This window comes from Boleophthalmus pectinirostris, unplaced genomic scaffold, assembly GCF_026225935.1.
Source record: "Boleophthalmus pectinirostris isolate CB_2022bp ecotype Guang Dong unplaced genomic scaffold, ASM2622593v1 HiC_scaffold_2, whole genome shotgun sequence".
NCBI classification, from domain to species: domain Eukaryota; kingdom Metazoa; phylum Chordata; class Actinopteri; order Gobiiformes; family Gobiidae; genus Boleophthalmus; species Boleophthalmus pectinirostris.
In genome coordinates, this window is record NW_026571152.1 from 11,103,552 (window position 1) to 11,123,010 (window position 19,459).

Sequence of the window (19,459 nt, forward strand, 5' to 3'; positions counted from 1 at the left end):
GTGTGTGTACATGTGTGTGTGTGTGTGTATGTGTGTGTGTACAGTGTATGTGTGTGTGTATATGTGTGTGTGTACAGTGTTTGTGTGTGTATATATACAGTCTGTGTGTATGTGTGTGTATAGTGTGTGTGTGTACATTGTGTGTATGTGTATGTGTGTATAGTGTGTGTGTGTACATTGTGTGTGTGTGTGTGTATAGTGTGTGTGTGTATATATACAGTCTGTGTGTATGTGTGTGTATAGTGTGTGTGTGTGTGTGTGTGTTATGTGTGTGTGTATATATACAGTGTGTGTATGTGTGTGTATAGTGTGTGTGTGTACATTGTGTGTGTGTATAGTGTGTGTGTGTATATATACAGTCTGTGTGTATGTGTGTGTATAGTGTGTGTGTGTACATTGTGTGTATGTGTATGTGTGTATAGTGTGTGTGTGTACAGTGTTTGTGTGTGTATATATACAGTCTGTGTGTATGTGTGTGTATAGTGTGTGTGTGTACATTGTGTGTATGTGTATGTGTGTATAGTGTGTGTGTGTACAGTGTTTGTGTGTGTATATATACAGTCTGTGTGTGTGTGTATATATACAGTGTGTGTGTGTGTGTACATTGTGTGTGTATGTGTATGTGTATGTGTGTATAGTGTGTGTGTGTACAGTGTTTGTGTGTGTATATATACAGTCTGTGTGTATGTGTGTGTATAGTGTGTGTGTGTACATTGTGTGTATGTGTATGTGTATGTGTGTATAGTGTGTGTGTGTACAGTGTTTGTGTGTGTATATATACAGTCTGTGTGTGTGTGTGTGTATAGTGTGTGTACAGTGTTTGTGTGTGTATATATACAGTCTGTGTGTGTGTGTGTGTGTATAGTGTGTGTACAGTGTTTGTGTGTGTATATATAGTCTGTGTGTGTGTGTGTGTGTGTATAAATATTATGAATGATGTGATTGACACTTAACACCAGCCTGATGGTCCCTGTGTGTCTGACCTCTGACCTCTGACCTCTGAGGATCGTTCTGTTCTAACTGTGACACTGTAAATCACAATATTGATCTAAACCGACTTGAGAACATCTCCATGGAGACAGAACAGGTGTTGGACCCTCTAGAAAAGTTCCACAGTGCATCTTTAAAAGATCAGATCTCCACATGTTCCTCTCACCGTGGGAGTAGAGCAGCACCTGCATCTCCAGCAGCGTGCAGGTGAACACCTGGACCAGGTTGTCCAATCCCAGCAGAGCGATGACGTCGCTCAGGGGGAAATCAGCCAATGGGAGCTCGGCGGGCCCCGGGCGCTGGCACACGATTGGCTCGTACACGCCCTGGAACCTCAGAGAGCGTCCCGGGGCGGGCAGCGGCACCTACAGGACGACACCGGAATCACACGAGGATTTAACTCCAACAACAGAGTGAAAATCATCCACCTGACCCACACCCAGGGTTAAACCTGCGACCTCAGCGTACTATCATAGTATCTGGAGTAGTATCTGTAGTAGTGGTAGTAGTAATAGTAGTAGTAGTAGCTGTAGTAGTAGTAGTAGTAGTATCTGTAGAACTTTCTCACCTCATAGAGCAGGTAGCAGTTGTAGTAGTTGTAGTAGTAGTAGTAGTACTAGTAGTAGTAGTAGTAGTATCTGTAGTACTTTCTCACCTCGTAGAGCAGGTTGTAGTAGTAGTAGTAGCAGTAGGGTAACACTTTATAATAACTACACCTTATTTAGCCTTAATAAAGCATGAACAAAGACTTAATTAATAACGAACAAAGACTTAATTAATAATGATTCACACTTAGTAACTACTTAATTAGCACTTGCACTTAATTTGCCTGTGCTGTAAATAGTTACTCATGATTATTTCATACTTAATTACTCATGAACTAACCATTTGAGCATTTATTAATCATTAATAAACTATGAGAGAATGATTTACTATTAATGCAATACAATGATCATTCAGGCAGCTGTTATCTGTTAAGTCTTTTTGAGAGATTTTCTAAAGTGAAGACTAATTAGGCTTTATTAAGCATTTACTAAGCATGAATCATTATTAATTAAATCTTTGTTCATTATTAATTAAGTCTTTGTTCATGATTTATTAAGGCTAAGTAAGGACTAGTTATTATAAGTAGTTATAGTAGCAGCAGCAGTAGTAGTAGTAGCAGTAGTATTAGTAGTAGTAGTATCTGTAGTACTTTCTCACCTCGTAGAGCAGGTTGTACACGTAGCTCTCCAGGGGCAGAGGGGGCGGAGTCTCTGGACATCACAGCGCGGTGCAGCTGCCACAGGAAGCTGCGGCACGCGCCCATAAAAGGCAACGGCGCGATGATGCACAGAGCTTTGGGCACGAACAGGGCGCCGCACGACCGCTCTGACCGCTCTGACCACTCCAACCGCTCCGCCCGCTCTGACCACTCCAACCGCTCCGGCTGCTCCGCCCGCTCTGACCACTCTGACCGCTCTGACCCAACCGCTCCGCCCGCTCCGCCCGCTCTGACCACTCCAACCGCTCCGCCCGCTCCAACCGCTCCGGCTGCTCGACGACGCCTTCGGACGGGCACGGGTCTGCGCCACCGCCCCCGCTCGACAGGGAGTCCATGGACGAGGACGAGGACGGGCTGGAGGGAGAGTTTCTGGTCTGGTCTTTGGTCTGGTCTTTGGTCTGGTCTTTGGTCTGGTCTTTGGTCTGGTCTTTGGTCTGGTCTTTGGTCTGGTCTTTGGTCCGGTCTTTGGTCCGGTCTCCGCTGTGGTCCTGGTCCTGATCCTGGTCCTGGTCTTTGCGGGTCGGGTGTCGGAGGTGGAGCAGCGTCTCCACGGCGACGCTCACCCGTTCGTAGAAGGTGAGGACGAAGCCGTACGTCCGACTGAAGTCCTCACGAGTGATGAGGAACGAGTGGAAGCGCGGAGGGAGAGGACGAGTGTGGAACGACAGACCGTCGGGAATGCACAGCTGCGGAGAGAAAGAGAGAAGGAGAAGAGAGAGAGATACTGATTTATTCTCAAATTACAAAAAACTTGACCTGATGGACAATTATTTCTGTTTTAAGTTTGTTTTGGTTCCAGATGTTTCTCTGATCAGAAGCAGAAGCGTCATGTGATTCTCTCGTTTGGGTTTTGGTTCAAAACCGAAATCCAAAGTGTTTAAACCTAAAATGTTTCTCTGATCTGAACGTTTCTCCCTAAACCCTGGCACCTGCTGATGCTGAAATTTCAGCATTTTCTCGTTACTCTAAAAAAGTAATTAGTTAAAGTTACTAGTTTGGGTCAAGTGGTAACGGAGGGAAACAGGGTCAGATTTTTGACATTCAAATGTCTCTTATTCAGAAACTAGAGGAACTATTGAAATAAGTAAAGTATCAGAATGTAGGAAAGAGTTACACTCCAACAGGGTCAAGTTAAACCTGTGAGATTCTTTCAAGTTCAAGACAAAAAATGTAAAAACTCATGTTGGTAACGGAGGGAATGAAATATGCAGCACTTTTTGGGCAATAAATCCAAACAGTGATAACTCTTGGTTCTCACTTCCATATCCTTAACAAACTGGTTTGAATATTTGCTTCATATAGTTTTCTACCATATGGTACAAGATTAGGTTGAAAAACCTCTTACTTTTTGACTCATGAGATTTTTTATTAAGAAAGGTTCATGGTAACGGAGGGAAAAGTAACGGAGGGAAAAATTGTACAAACAAGTAGAAGGTGCAGGATTTTACATCATTTGTCACTTTTTTCTTCTGAAAACTTTAATATTACTTCAAAATGAAAGAAACTATTTCTATAAAATATGTCAGTCCTTCCAAGAACATTTTTATCATTTTAAATACATTTTTTTTTTTTTTTATCCTGTCCCTTCATCAACAGTTCAAAGATGGAATAACACAAGATATGATGACAAAACATTTATTTACATGATTTTGCAGGTCTTTGAAATTTGGGAAATAATTTTTGTTCCATGTTTCATACATGGTCTGTTTAAAACAGATGGAACTTTAGAACCAAAAATGGTACAGAAAAAAGGTCAACAGTTTGATAAACTAGAGTACATATGTATCTGTTCAATACATTTTTATATCAGATGAATTCACTTGAATTTTTGGCCTTGATGTTTACTTCTGCTTAACCGGGCCTAGTTACTTCTCCCCAAAAGTAACTCCACTGTAAAGCAATGAGTTACCAGAGAAAGTAACTACTGCAATACTTTTTTTCAGGCTCTCTCACAGTAGGACTTTAGAACTGAGCTGATGCTGGAGGCGTGTTATAGACCCCAGACCTGCAGTTCTTTCAGTTGTTTTGTGTTTTAATTCCTCTCCTGTCTCCATGGATCCTGCTGTGTGAGTCCTGCTCTGTGATTGGTGGAGCACTTCTACACCTGCCAATCCCGTCTCACCTCCAGACTCCTCCCCCTTATTTAAGCAGACTGCAGCACCTGTTTGGGGCTCTGGTCTTGGTGGTCAGTCTGTCATTTTGTGTTTGTGTTTGTGTAGTTCTGTAGTTTAGTTCTGTTTTGTGCTTTATTTTATTTGGTCACTGGATTCTGTTCGTGGGTTTATGTGGTTTTATTTTGGGGAACTTGTGTTTTAGTTTTTTATGTGTCCTTTAGTTTTACTCTTGTTTTTGTCTAAGCCTACATGACCTGTTTTTGGGGCACAAAACTCATTGTGTGTTAATTCAATCAGTCGTTAGTTCATTCGTTTTTCAATATAAAACCAAAAATAAGAAAACAAAAAAACAACAGTTTTCTTCATTATTTGTCTCCAAAACCAAAATGAAAAAAAGATAATGACCGTTTCTCGTTTACGTGACTCTGTGACTGTGATGCCGGACTGAACCAGGACTGATCCAGGTCTGGGACCAGACGGGAACCAGAGCAGGACCCGAACCCCGCGGAGGCTCAGAGTCAAAGCTTGGAGTCCGTTCTGGTCCCGGTCTCAGTCCCGCTCTGGTCCCACTCTGGTCCTGGTCTGGTCCCGGTCTCAGTCCCGCTCTAGTCCCGGTCTCAGTCCCGGTCCACTCTGGTCCCACTCTGGTCCCACTCTGGTCCCACTCTGGTCCCACTCTGGTCCCACTCTGGTCCTGGTCTGAGTCCCGCTCTGGTCCCGGTCTCAGTCCACTCTGGTCCGGTCTCAGTCCCTCTGGTCCACTCTGGTCTGGTCTGGTCCCGGTCTCAGTCCTGCTCTGGTCCCGTCTCAGTCCCGGTCTCAGTCCCGCTCTGGTCCTGGTTTGGTCCTGGTCTCAGTCCCACTCTGGTCCTGGTCTGGTCCCGGTCTAGTCCTGGTCTGGTCCTGGTCTCAGTCCCGGTCTGGTCCTGCTCTGGTCCCGGTCTCAGTCCCACTCTGGTCCTGGTCTGGTCCCGGTCTAGTCCTGGTCTGGTCCTGGTCTCAGTCCTGCTCTGGTCCCGGTCTCAGTCCCGGTCTCAGTCCCGCTCTGGTCCTGGTCTGGTCCCGGTCTCAGTCCCACTCTGGTCCTGGTCTGGTCCCGGTCTAGTCCTGGTCTGGTCCTGGTCTCAGTCCCGGTCTGGTCCTGCTCTGGTCCCGGTCTCAGTCCCACTCTGGTCCTGGTCTGGTCCCGGTCTAGTCCTGGTCTGGTCCTGGTCTCAGTCCTGGTCTGGTCCTGCTCTGGTCCCACTCTGGTCCTGGTCTGAGTCCCGCTCTGGTCCCGGTTTCAGTCCTACTCTGGTCCCGGTCTGGTCCCGGTCTGGTCCCAGTCTGGTCCCAGTCTCAGTCCCGCTCTGGTCCCGGTTTCAGTCCCACTCTCAGTCCCAGTGTGAGTCCCGTGTGAGTCCCGGTCTCAGTCCCGGTCTGAGTCCCGGTCTCAGTCCCGGTTCAGTCCGTATGCAGTGCAAACGGCATCGCAGTCACTGAAGTCACGTAAACGTGAACCCGTTATCCGTTTTTTTCCATTTTTCATTTAAACACAAAATCAAAAACTGAAAAAACAAATCAATATCAGTTTTTTCATTTTGGTTTTGGAGAAAAATAATGAAGAAAACTGTTGTTTTTTCATTTTCTTATTTTTGGTTTTATATTGAAAAACGAATGAACGAATTGGGGGCTCGACCGGGAGTCGAACCCGGGACCTCTCGGCTGTAACTCTTCTCCACAGATCTGACCTGGAACTCGGTGTGGTTTGGTCTCCATGAAGATAGAAAGGTTTAATGTCATACTGTGGAACATTCCAGACAAAGCAACAACATCTCCGTGGAGAAAAGCGTTTGTTGGACCCTCCACCTCCACAGAAGTTCCACAGTGCGGCTTTAAGGCTCAGGTGACGCGTTCAGGTTCAGGTGTGACTGTGGGAACTTTTCCCACTCAGACGTGTTCAAACTACAGAGAATGAGAAGAACTGGTTTATGACCCCGAGGCCAAACTGCAGGATCTGATTAAATCTGTATTGTTCAGAGTCCAGTGAGGTTTAATGTTCTAATGTTCCTCCTCAGAAACACCTGGAGCTGGGTTACTGTCTGACAAACGCTTTATTATTAAGACCTAAGGGCAAGTTTTAGTCCATTTGTCATAATTTTGCGTTTAAAACTCCCTTTTTTTCACCACAATCTGTTATTTCACAATCTTCTGCTGGAGTCGTGTCATGTGGCTGTAATTAAAAACTACAGGACCAGAAATACTAATAAAAAATAAAAAAATAAAATTCACACTCCTTCACACAAAACACACACAGACATGTAAACATACTGTATTTTTCGGACTATACGTGGCACTTTTTTCATGGTTTGGGTGTTTCCTGCGACTTATAGATTAAAATGTTCAGACTGAGAGCCACAAGAGGGCGCTGTAGTCTCCTGTTCCTCCTGTACCACTGTCACTTGGCTCTACTGCGCATGTCTCCTGCAGAAAGAGCCTCTGTCCTGTCTGGATCATGTCAGTCGTTCGCACCGTTACTTCTGCACCACTGAACAATTTAACATTTAAACAAACTTATAAAGACAAAGACTGAGACGACTGAACACAAACGCCCCCGAAAACTAAATCAGGTTCTGCAGATTTACAAACTGCAAGTCGTGAAATCTGCAGCTGAAAACGGAAATCGAGCAGCAGAAAGAAAGTTTGGAGTGAGAGAGAAACGTGACACCAGGAGGATGAAACTTTCCTGAAGTCACTGGATGGATGGACAAAGTCTGGACTTCAGTCTGTGTGTCTGTGTCTCTGTGTCTGTGTCTCTGTCTGTGTCTGTGTCTTTCTGTGTCTGTGTCTTGTCTGTGTCTGTGTCTGTGTGTCTTGTCTGTGTCTGTGTCTGTGTGTGTGTCTTTCTGTGTCTGTGTGTCTTTCTGTGTCTGTGTCTGTGTGTCTTTCTGTGTTCTGTGTCTGTGTCTGTGTCTGTGTCTGTGTCTGTCTGTGTCTGTGTGTCTTGTCTCTGTGTCTGTGTGTCTGTGTGTCTTGTCTGTGTCTCTGTGTCTTTCTGTGTCTCTCTGTGTCTGTGTCTTTCTGTGTCTGTGTCTGTGTCTCTGTGTCTGTGTCTCTGTCTGTGTCTGTGTCTTTCTGTGTCTGTGTCTTTCTGTGTCTGTGTCTCTGTGTCTCTGTGTCTTTCTGTGTCTGTGTGTGTCTGTGTGTCTCTGTGTCTTTCTGTGTCTGTGTCTTTCTGTGTCTGTGTCTCTCTGTGTCTGTGTGTCTGTGTCTGTGTCTCTGTGTCTGTGTCTTTCTGTGTCTGTGTCTTTCTGTGTCTGTGTCTCTGTGTCTGTGTCTTTCTGTGTCTCTGTGTCTTTCTGTGTCTGTGTCTCTGTCTTTCTGTGTCTGTGTCTCTGTGTCTGTGTGTCTGTGTCTTTCTGTGTCTGTGTCTCTGTCTGTGTCTGTGTCTGTCTGTGTCTGTGTCTCTCTGTGTCTGTGTCTTTCTGTGTCTGTGTCTCTGTGTGTCTGTGTCTGTGTGTCTGTGTCTCTGTGTCTGTGTCTCTGTGTCTCTGTGTCTGTGTCTCTGTGTCTCTGTGTGTCTGTCTGTGTCTGTGTCTTTCTGTGTCTGTGTCTCTGTGTCTCTGTGTGTCTGTGTCTGTGTCTCTGTGTGTGTCTGTGTCTGTGTCTCTGTGTCTGTGTCTGTGTGTCTGTGTCTCGATCTGGACTTAGTCTAAACGTGATCTCACAGCGTCAGGTTTCCACGGCAACGAAAGGAGAGACTAGAAATTAAATATTTATGACAAACTCGAGCAGGTGGAAAAAACAAGACGAAACCAGGACTAAACCAGGACTAAACCAGGGACTAAACCAGGACTAAACCAGGGACTAAACCAGGACTAAACCAGGGACTAAGCCAGGACTAAACCAGGACTAAACCAGGGACTAAACCAGGGACTAAACCAGGGACTAAACCAGGTCTAAACCAGGTCTAAACCAGGTCTAAACCAGGGACTAAACCAGGACTAAACCAGGACTAAACCAGGACTAAACCAGGACTAAACCAGGACTAAACCAGGGACTAAACCAGGACTAAACCAGGACTAAACCAGGGACTAAACTAGGACTAAACCAGGACTAAACCAGGGACTAAACCAGGACTAAACCAGGACTAAACCAGGGACTAAACCAGGGACTAAACCAGGGACTAAACCAGGACTAAACCAGGACTAAACCAGGGACTAAACCAGGGACTAAACCAGGGACTAAACCAGGACTAAACCAGGTCTAAACCAGGTCTAAACCAGGGACTAAACCAGGACTAAACCAGGGACTAAACCAGGACTAAACCAGGGACTAAACCAGGACTAAACCAGGACTAAACCAGGGACTAAACAGGGACTAAACCAGGGACTAAAACCAGGACTAAACCAGGACTAAACCAGGTCTAAACCAGGGACTAAACCAGGTCTAAACTAGATCTAAACCAGGGACTAAACCAGGTCTAAACCAGGTCTAAACCAGGTCTAAACCAGGGACTAAGCCAGGACTAAACCAGGACTAAACCAGGGACTAAACCAGGGACTAAACCAGGGACTAAACCAGGACTAAACCAGGGACTAAGCCAGGACTAAACCAGGACTAAACCAGGACTGAACCAGGACTGAACCAGGTCTAAACTAGATCTAAACCAGGGATTAAACCAGGACTAAACTAGATCTAAATCAGGTCTAAACTAGATCTAAACCAGGACTAAACCAGGATTAAACCAGGTCTAAACCAGGTCTAAAACCAGGTCTAAACCAGGTCTAAACCAGGTCTAAACCAGGACTGAACCAGGTCTAAACCAGTATTAGACCAAGGTTAAAACCAGGACTAAACCAGAAACTAAACCAGGACTCTCACCATACTGACGGCGTCCTGGTCGAAGGGATTTCCGTCCACATTCTCCGGGAATCGAGCCAGAACTTTGGAGCGGAACGTCGTGTGCTCCAGACCCGGCTCTGACACAGAACACAAAACACAAAAACCAAGAAATTCAGGTAGTGCACGTTAGCATGCCATTAGTTAGTGTAAAGTGACGGTGGTGAGTTGTGAGGACGCGCTGAACGCAGAAGGAAAAACACACTTTTGGTTTTATTATTGTTGACTTTTAACCCACAGCTGAGAGATTTTTTACATCACTTCAACTCTCTTCCCTCTCTCTTCCTTCCTTCCTCTCTTTCTCTCCCTCTTCTCCATCTCTCCTCTCCTCCCTCTCTTCTCGTCTTCTCGTCTCGTGGTCATTTTTGTCACTTGAGGACCTCTGACCTAAAGCTGAGAGCTCTTCACTTCAACTCTCTCTCCTCTCTCTCCATGCCTCCTTTCCCCCCTCTCTGCTATCTCCTTCCTTCCTCTCTCTTTCCCCCTCGCTTCTATCTCTTCTCTCCCTCTCTTCTTCCCTCTCTTCCGTCTCTCCTCCCTCTCTTCTGTCTCTCACGGTCATTATTGTGATGATTTCATAAAGATCTGTCCGACCCACAGCGGAGAACTGCTCACATCGCTTCAACTCTGTCCTCTCCCTCTCTCTATCCTTCTCTTCTGTCTCTCTCCTCTCCCTCTCTTCTTCTCCTCTCTCTCCTCTCTCTTCTCTCCTCCCTCTCTCCTCTCTCTCTTCTCCTCCCTCTCTTCTCCTCTCTCTCTTCCCTCTTCTCCTCCGTCTCTTCTCCTCCCTCTTCTCCTCTGTCTCACCTCCCTCTCTTCTCCTCCTCCCTCTCTCTCTCCTCCCTCTCTTCTGTCTCTCCTCCCTCTCTTCTGTCTCTCCTCCCTCTCTTCTGTCTCTCTCTCCTCTCTTCTCCTCCTCTAACTTTCCTTCCTCTCTTCTGTCTCTCCTCCCTCCTCCCTCTCTGCTCCCTTTCTTCTCCCTCTCTCCTCCCTCTCCTCTGTCTCTCCTCCCTCTCTTCTCCTCCTCTGTCTCTCCTTTCTCTCTTCTATCTCTCCTCCGTCTCTCCTCTCCTCCTCCTCTCTCTTCTTTCTCTCTTCTCCTCTCTTTCTTCTGTTCATTATTGTGATGATTCTTGAGGATCTGTCAAACTCGTCACATCGCTTCAGCTCTTCCTCTCTCTCTCTCTCTCTCTCTTTCTCTTTCTCTCTCTTCGTTTCTCTCCGTCCTTGTGGTTATTTGTGTGGAGGATTTGTGTCTTGTTTCTTTTGATTTCGTACACATCAAACTCAGGCCCGGGGACCAAATTTGGCCCATGATATAATTATATTTGTCCCATGAGATCAAATCAAATCTGTATCAAATCTGCAGCCGCACACAGATCGACTACAGAGACACGATTTATGTAAAATGTTGTTATTATTTTATATTCTGTTTATTCTGGATTCAATGTTTAAGCAAAATTATGATTAAACTTGAATTTAAATAAGAAAAGATTTAACATTACAGATCTAGAAAGAAGAGAAAACATGCAGATGTTGGTGAAAATTCTCCAATAAATATTTTGTTTGTCCCACAACTTAGTCCCAGTTTTTTAATTTTGACTCAACTTTACCTGAACTCACACTTCTGGGGTTTTTATAAATCGTCTAGTTCACAGGTGTTAAACATTCGGCCCGGGGGCCAGATCCGGCCCTCCAAGACCTTTAATGTGGCCCTCGGCTGATTTTCTACAAAAATATTTTAATGATATTTTCTATTAAAATCTTGTTAATTTTCTGTGGTGTTTATCACAGCAGCGTCTCCAGCGTCTCTGTACGTGGCCCCTCCCACCAGAGCAGCACAAATGAAGACTTGTCTCTTTCCAAACGCTCTTAAAGGACGATCGTTTTGACTGTTGACCGTGACACACTCATCAGAAAAATGTCCAACATGAGAAAAGTGGAGCCGAGTGCAGGATTTTACAACAAAAATGGACTTATTCCTATTTACAGACAAGTTCATGTTAAAACATTGTGTTGAAATTGTATTTTTCTTGAAGTTTCAGGTTGTTCATAATATTATAATATTATAATAAGAAAGAGTTCATCAATTCAAAAAGATTTCTGTAATAGATTTGTGTTTCTCTGCACAAATATTTGAACTTATTGTTATTTTTGGGGTTTATATGACATGAGTTTTCTGATCCAGACACTTTGGATCAAAGTCGGTTGGACACGACCCCCGGACCAAAATGAGTTTGACTCTCCTGGTCTAGTTTATTCTGATTCCTGATCTAGTCGCTGGAGAGAAATGAAACTGAGCAGAGACACTAGGTGGCGCCAAACTGACTCACTGCCGTTCAGAGTCCAGAATAAACTGGCTCACAGTTCGTTCGTCGGGCAGAAGTACAGAGAGTTCAGTTCACGTTCGCTCAAAATATGAACACAGTAGAGCTGCAGACGGTTTTTCGTTTTTTCTTGGTTTTCATCGTTTTGTTCTTGGCGTCGTTTCTCTATTTGCGTCGCGTTTGATGACGACACATTCGTCTTTGTTTCTCACAACTCGTTTTTTTTTTTTTCCGTTTGTGCCTCGTTTAAACTCGTGTCTGAGTTTGTGAATTTGCATCGTTTCTGGAGACACATTTGGCCGCTGAAGTGTGTTTGGCCCCGTCCAGAGCTGGAAAAAAATGAAGTAGAATCGAGAAGTTTTACCTGTGTGGTTTTCGGGGCAGGACTCGCCGCTTCGCTCCGACTCCAGATACCGACACAGAGCTGCACACACACACACACACACACACACACACACACACACACACACAGACACACACACACACACACACACACACACACACACACACACACACACACACACACAGACACACACACACACACACACACACACACACACACACACACACACAGACACACACACAGACACACACAGACACACACACACACACACACAGACACACACACACACACACACACACACAGACACACACAGACACACACACACACACACACAGACACACACAGACACACACACACACACACACACAGACACACACACACACACACACACACACACACACACACACACACAGACACACACACACACACACACATACACACACACAGACACACACACACACACAGACACACACACACACACACACACACACACACACACACACACACACACAGACACACACACACACAGACACACACACACACACACACACACACACACACACAGACACACACACACACACACACACACACACACACACAGACACACACACACACATAGACACACACACACACACACACACACACACAGACACACACACACAGACACACAGACATAGACATAGACACACACAAACACATAGACACATACACAGACACACACACACAGGAGACAGAGGAGCAGAGCGTTAATAAACACATCGTAGTTTCAGGTGTCGTGTACATTTCTGTAAATCTCCAAAATCCTGATCCACTAATGTTTCTCCTTGTCACAGAGGCGACTCTGGCCCCAACTCTAGTCTGATCGGCCCCTGAAGTGCCCTTGTCCTGTCAATCAACTGATGAAAAGAACAACTGGACAAAACATGTGTCACGAATCTCAGACTTCCAGTCGTCGTACAATTCACACTGGGAAGGATTTTCCGAAAAAGTGAGCGTCAAACCTCCATGTTTGTTTTCCCAGTGGGACGTGTCTGTTGTCAAACTCGATCTTTTCAAGTCTTTTGAACCACATCACTTTTGTTTCTGGTTCTGATATTGTCATGTTTTAGTTTTGGAGCTGCAGCTGTCAGGATGTAGGTTTCTTTAAAAAGCTCTTTCACTTTCACATGTTTTGATTGAGTTTCAGTCCAGATGTGAGTCTAGTCCTGGTCCTGGTCTAGTCCTGGTGAGTCTTGAGCTCTGAGTCTGTCCTCACACCAGGACTAAACCAGGACTAAACCAAATCTAAACCAGGACTAAACCAGGACTAAACCAGGTCTAAATCAGGACTAAACCAAATCTAAACCAGGACTAAACCAGGTCTAAATCAGGACTAAACCAGGACTAAACCAGGTCTAAACCAGGTCTAAATCAGGACTAAACCAGGACTAAACCAGGACTAAACCAGGAATAAGCCAGGACTAAACCAGGTCTAAACCAGGTCTAAATCAGGACTAAACCAGGACTAAACCAGGTCTAAACCAGGTCTAAACCAGGTCTAAACAGGACTAAACCAGGACTAAACCAGGACTAAACCAGGTCTAAACCAGGTCTAAACCAGGACTAAACCAGGACTAAACCAGGTCTAAACCAGGTCTAAACCAGGACTAAACCAGGACTAAACCAGGTCTAAACCAGGACTAAACCAGGTCTAAACCAGGACTAAATCAGGACTAAACCAGGAATAAACCAGGACTAAACCAGGTCTAAACCAGGACCCTCTACCAGAAAAGTTACACAGAGCAGCTTTAAATATGAAATGAAACACATATGATAAGAAGCAACGCAACGATATTCGATATCGATTGTTAATTCTCTTAAGAAAATGTAATAATCGAATGCCCAGCCCTAGTGAAGAGTCGACTGGTTTAGTATAAAATATAAAACACTCTGAGAAACTCTGGTCTTATTTTCATTTCATAAAAATTCTGTGACTCATCAAACCAAATGAACTAAAACACTTCACACAGAAACTCCAGCTGTACATGAATAAAAAAAAATATGTGAGAATCTTTTTCTTGTGTCTTAAAACATATCGAAATCGAATCGAGTAACAAAACTGTTCATCGCCGAGCGCCAAAACAAGTCACGATGTCGAATCAGCACTGGTGAGCGGGACACGTCTCAACAGCCTCGTGCGTCAAATGCAGCGAAACGCAAACGACGAGAAGAAATGTCCCAAACCCCAACAGCCGACATAAACCCAAACCCGAGCGACAGAACTAACCAAGCGCCCGGGAGAACCAGAAATCCCGAAACCGAACCGACACGACACCAGACAGAAGAGAGGCTCCCTCATAGAGAAATAATCTGTGTGTCATTCGTTCATTTTTTTTTTCAAAATAAAACCAAAAATAAGAAAACGAAAAAACAGCAGTTTTCTTCATTATTTGTCTCCAAAACCAAAATGAAAAAACAGATAATGATTTGTTTTTTCAGTTTTCGATTTTGTGTTTAAATGAAGAACGGAAAAAACTGATAACAGCCGTTTCCCGTTTATGTGACTGCGATGTCGGACTGAACCAGGACTGATCCAGGTCCGGGACCAGACCGGGACCAGAGCGGGACTGAGACCGGAACTGAGACAGAGACCAGGCCGGGACCAAACTGGACTCACGCTTCTGTCCGGACGCTGCACCACCTCGGAACCAGCCGCGGTTCTTGAGCGCGGAGGAACCGGATCAGCCCGTCCGGACCTGTAGTCCACAGAACATTCTCACTTTCACCGCACGGGACCAGCGCACAGACGATGACACAGAACCACTCGGACCACTGGAGTTGGTCTCAGTCCCGCTCTGGTCCCGCTCTGGTCCAGGACCTGGATCAGTCCTGGTTCAGTCCGTATGCAGTGTAAAAGTCCGGCTTCGCTGACACGGAAGTCACATAGACGGGAAACGGCGTCCAGGTCCAGGACCAGACCGGGACTGAGACAGATCAGACCGAGACCAGACCGGGACCAGATTAAGACCAGACCAGGACAAGGCCGGGACCAGACCGGAGGCTCAGAGCCCACGGCAGGGCCAGAGCTTGAAGCTGAGGCTCGGACCCTGCAGAGGCTCGGAGTTAAAGCTCGGAGTCTTGGTCTGGTCCTGCTCTGGTCCCGGTCTGGTCCTGGACCTGGATCAGTCCTGGTTCAGTCCGGCATCGCAGTCACAGAAGTCACGTAAACATTTTCATGTAAACACAAAATCGAAAACTGAAAAAACAAATCATTATCCGTTTTTTCATTTTGGTTTTGGAGACAAATAATGAAGAAAACTGTTGGTTTTTAGTTTTCTTATTTTTGGTTTTATTTTGAAAAACGAATAAACGAATGATGCACGGATTTTAGACTAGTCCTGGGTTAACAAGTCTGTTTTATTTAGGCCTGTTGTTTTTGTTTGTCTTGCAGTTCCTGTGTTAAATGTTCTTTAGAAAGTAAAAGTTTATTGATCTTTGAGAAGATGTATTTGCATTTTTATTCCATGTTCATTATATTAGTTGAAATTGGTCTCAAAATGTCAATATTATCGCTTATCGCAATAAATTCTTGGTCAATTAATCGTCCTGCAAAATTTGTTATCGTTACAGGCCTACCCGTGTATCGAGACACGTATTGAATTGTGGGAAAATCGTATCGTTGTATTCGTGACATTTTTCTTGTTAAAAGCCTGAGTTTGTGCGGCCGGAGCGAGCGGAGAGTGGGACGTGTGTTTGTGTTGACAGATCAGAGTTTACAGCCTCTGTGACTCAGACGGAGCAGAGTCCAGGCTGAGCTGGAGCTGCGCAGAACAAAGAACAAAGTCTCAGAGTCTCGTTCCCACACGTGGGCCGCTCGATATATCGGCAGGTCGGCGCACGGACCGATATCTGAGGGATTAAACGTCCAGGATCAAACAGAACTGACTCCTGTGAGGTTTAAGTCGTGTTCTGCTGTTTCCTCCTCGAGAACAGACCTGGAGAATAATCCGTGTATCATTTGTTCATTTGTTTTTCAAAATAAAACCAAAAAAAGAAAACAAAAAAACAACAATTTTCTTCATTATTTGTCTCCAAAACCAAAATGAAAAAACAGATAATGATTTGTTTTTTCAGTTTTCGATTTTGTGTTTAAATGAAAAATGGAAAAAATGGATAACGACCTGGTCCCAATCTAGTCTTGGTCTAGTCCTGGTCTCAGTCCCGGTCTGGTCCCGGTCCGGTCCTGCTCTGGTCCCGGTCTGGTCCCGGTCTCAGTCTCAGTCCTGTCTGGTCCAGTCTGGTCCGTCTGGTCTCGTCTGATCTCAGTCCTCTGGTCCTGGTCTCAGTCTGTCTCAGTCTGCTCAGTCTCAGTCTGGTCCCGGTCTGGTCTCAGTCCTGATCTCAGTCCTGGTGTGGTCCTGGTCTGGTCTTGGTCTGGTCTCGGTCTGGTCCCGGTCTGGTCTCAGTCTCAGTCCTGCTCTGGTCTCAGTCTGGTCCCGGTCTGGTCCCGGACCTGGTTCAGTCCGTATGTGGCGCAAAAGTCCAGCATCGCAGTCACAGAGTCACGTAAACAGGAAACGGTCGTTATCTGTTTTTTTTCTCCATTTTTCATTTAAACACAAAATCAAAAACTGAAAAAACGAATCATTATCTGTTTTTTTATTTTGGTTTTGGAGACAAATAATGAAGAAAACTGTTTTTTCGTTTTCTGACTTTTGATTTTATTTTGAAAAACAAATGAACGAACGATACACGGATTCTGGAGTTTGTTTTGTTTCATTCACATGTTTGAGGAAAATTGGTTTAGTCCTGGTTCAATCCAGAGCAGAAAACAGTGTCATCTGGGATAACTAACGAATGTTTAAAAAGTACAATCTCCGTTCCGTACTGTGAGGAGTTTTGCGTGTTCTCCCTGTGTTTTCTTTCATCAACCCAAATCAAGAACAGCAGGTCAGTTCCTCCGGCTCAGGTCCAGACCAGGACCTGGGTGAAGTCGGCCCCTCATCAAATGCAAACCTACACAAAAACTATGTCTGTCGTCTGAGTCCGTGTCCTTTTATTTGGAGATGAACATCAGACTGAGGTCCTGTGTTGCTCTCTCCTCTGTGTCGGTTCATCCTCTTGTGAAGTGTCTGTTTTGTTTCTCCACTTAATTCAAATTCCACTAGTGTTAATTCAACTTTATCTAGTGTTAATTCAACTTTATCTAGTGTTAATTCAACTTTATCTAGTGTTAATTCAACTTTATCTAGTGTTAATTCAACTTTATCTAGTGTTAATTCAACTTTATCTAGTGTTAATTCAACTTTAGTTAATTCTTTATGTTTAATTCAACTTTATCTAGTGTTAATTCAACTTTATCTAGTGTTAATTCAACTTTATCTAGTGTTAATTCAACTTTATCTAGTGTTAATTCAACTTTATCTAGTGTTAATTCAACTTATCTATGTTAATTCAACTTTATCTAGTGTTAATTTGTCTCATGTCACCACTTCAAACTCCCGTGAGAGTAGAACCAGTTTGAACCAGTTTTGTTCATAATTTCATCTTAAATTAACTCAAAGTGTAAAAATAAAACTCCTCTGTGTGTTATTTAGTTAAATCAGGATAACTCTACAAAGTGTTATCTGTTTACTCTCAAAACATTAATATAACTCTGGATTTTGGGGTTAAACAGGAACTTTGGTCCAGTGTTACTTAAAGAACATTTCCAAAACTGTTAAATTAACTCTAGAACAGATTGGACTCAGATAAACACAGAGAAATGTTTAAAGTTGATTCTGTGAGAGTCGATTTTAACACTCCACTTTTTACTCTGTGGGCTCTGGAGTGAAAAGTGCTCATAAACTTGGTGAATAACGAGGATGTTCTGAATGCAGATTTTAACTCCCGTCGGTGTAAGTGTTTGTTTTCGTCCTGTATTTATGTCAGGCTCGCTCATGGATAAAGAGTCTTGCCCAAGGGCACAAAGACAGAGCGCGGGGCCGGGGCAGGTCGGTGTGAGCGGGGCCGGGGGGGGCAGGTCGGTGTGAGCGGGGCCGGGGGGCAGGTCGGTGTGAGCGGGGCCGGGGGGGGGTCGGTGTGAGCGGGGCCGGGGCAGGTCGGTGTGAGCGGGCCGGGGGGCAGGTCAGTGTGAGCGGGGCCGGGGGGGCAGGTCGGTGTGAGCGGGGCCGGGGGGCGGTGTGAGCGGGGCCGGGGGGCAGGTCGGTGAGCGGGGCCGGGGGCAGGTGAGCGGGGCAGGTCGGTGGAGGCCGGGGGGCAGGTCGGTGTGAGCGGGGCCGGGGGGTCGGTGTGAGCGGGCCGGGGGGCAGGTCGGTGTGAGCGGGGCCGGGGGGCAGGTCGGTGTGAGCGGGGCGGGGGGGCAGGTCGGTGTGAGCGGGGCCGGGGGGGCAGGTCGGTGTGAGCGGGGCCGGGGCAGGTCGTGTGAGCGGGGCCGGGGGGGGGCAGGTCAGTGTGAGCGGGACTGGGATTATGTAAAGGGATTAGAGTCTGACATAACACGGCTCAGAGTCATGTGACCGAGCACGAGACTCACACATACAACACTCTGGGCCCGGTCTAGTCCTAGTCTAGTCCCAGTGTAGTCCTAGTCTAGTCCCAGTCTAGTCCCAGTCAAGTCCCAGTCAAGTCCAGGTCCAGTCCCAGTCTAGTCCCAGTCTAGTCCCAGTTCAGTCCCAGTTTAGTCCCAGTCTGGTTCCAGTCTGGTTCCAGTCTAATCCTGGTCTAATCCTGGTCTAGTTCCAGTTTAATCCCAGTCTAGTCCTGCATGATTCAGCACTGCTTTAGTCCCAGTCGAGTCCCGGTCTAGTCCCAGTCGAGTCCCGGTCTAGTCCCAGTCTAGTCCCGGTCTAGTCCCAGTCTAGTCCCGGTCTAGTCCCAGTCTAGTCCCGGTATAGTCCCAGTCTGGTTCCAGTCTAGTCCCGGTATAGTCCCAGTCTGGTTCCAGTCTGGTCCTGGTCTAGTCCCAGTCTAATCTCAGTCTAGTCCTGCATTATTCAGCACTGCTTTAGTCCAGTCTAGTCCCGGTCTAATCCCAGTCGAGTCCCGGTCGAGTCCCAGACTAGTCCCAGTCTAGTCCTGCATTATTCAACACTGTTTTAGTCCCAGACTAGTCCCAGTCGAGTCCCAGACTAGTCCCAGACTAGTCCCGGTCTAGGAGGAGTCACGAGAGCGAGGAGACAGATTATATCAATTTATACGATACGTCAGAATCTATTTGCCGCTTAAAACATTTCTGAATATTTTAAATAAATAAATAAACAAATAACACTGGTCTTTAACAGCCCACGTCTGTATAATACTCCCTCTTTAAATGTTTGGAGGTTTTTGGGGCGACGTCTGAAGTTTTCCTGTTCTAGTGAAACTATTGTGTTTTGGTTTTTTGTTTTTTTTTTTGTAAACTTCTGGACCCGTCCGTCTTCCTTTTGTTTTCTGTTTTTCTCAAACGCAACATATGGAGCCGAGGTCAAAGGTCACGCTCAGAGAGGACCCCAAAATGTCGCCTTCCTCACGCCCCCCACCCTCCTCCTCCTCCTCAAAGACCAACTCTGAACGAAACTAA

At 45.6% G+C, this 19,459-nt stretch overlaps 1 protein-coding gene across 1 annotated transcript in view; it reads right to left on the reverse strand.

Moving 5' to 3' along the window:
• Positions 1-19,459, reverse strand: part of LOC110173986 (DENN domain-containing protein 5B-like) — a 55,172-nt gene that overhangs the window by 31,692 nt on the left and 4,021 nt on the right. The window contains 7 exon segments of the mRNA XM_055155336.1: positions 1,157-1,355; positions 2,194-2,247; positions 2,249-2,368; positions 2,533-2,633; positions 2,772-2,940; positions 9,232-9,329; positions 11,941-12,000. Coding sequence (XP_055011311.1) covers positions 1,157-1,355; positions 2,194-2,247; positions 2,249-2,368; positions 2,533-2,633; positions 2,772-2,940; positions 9,232-9,329; positions 11,941-12,000 — 801 coding nt within the window.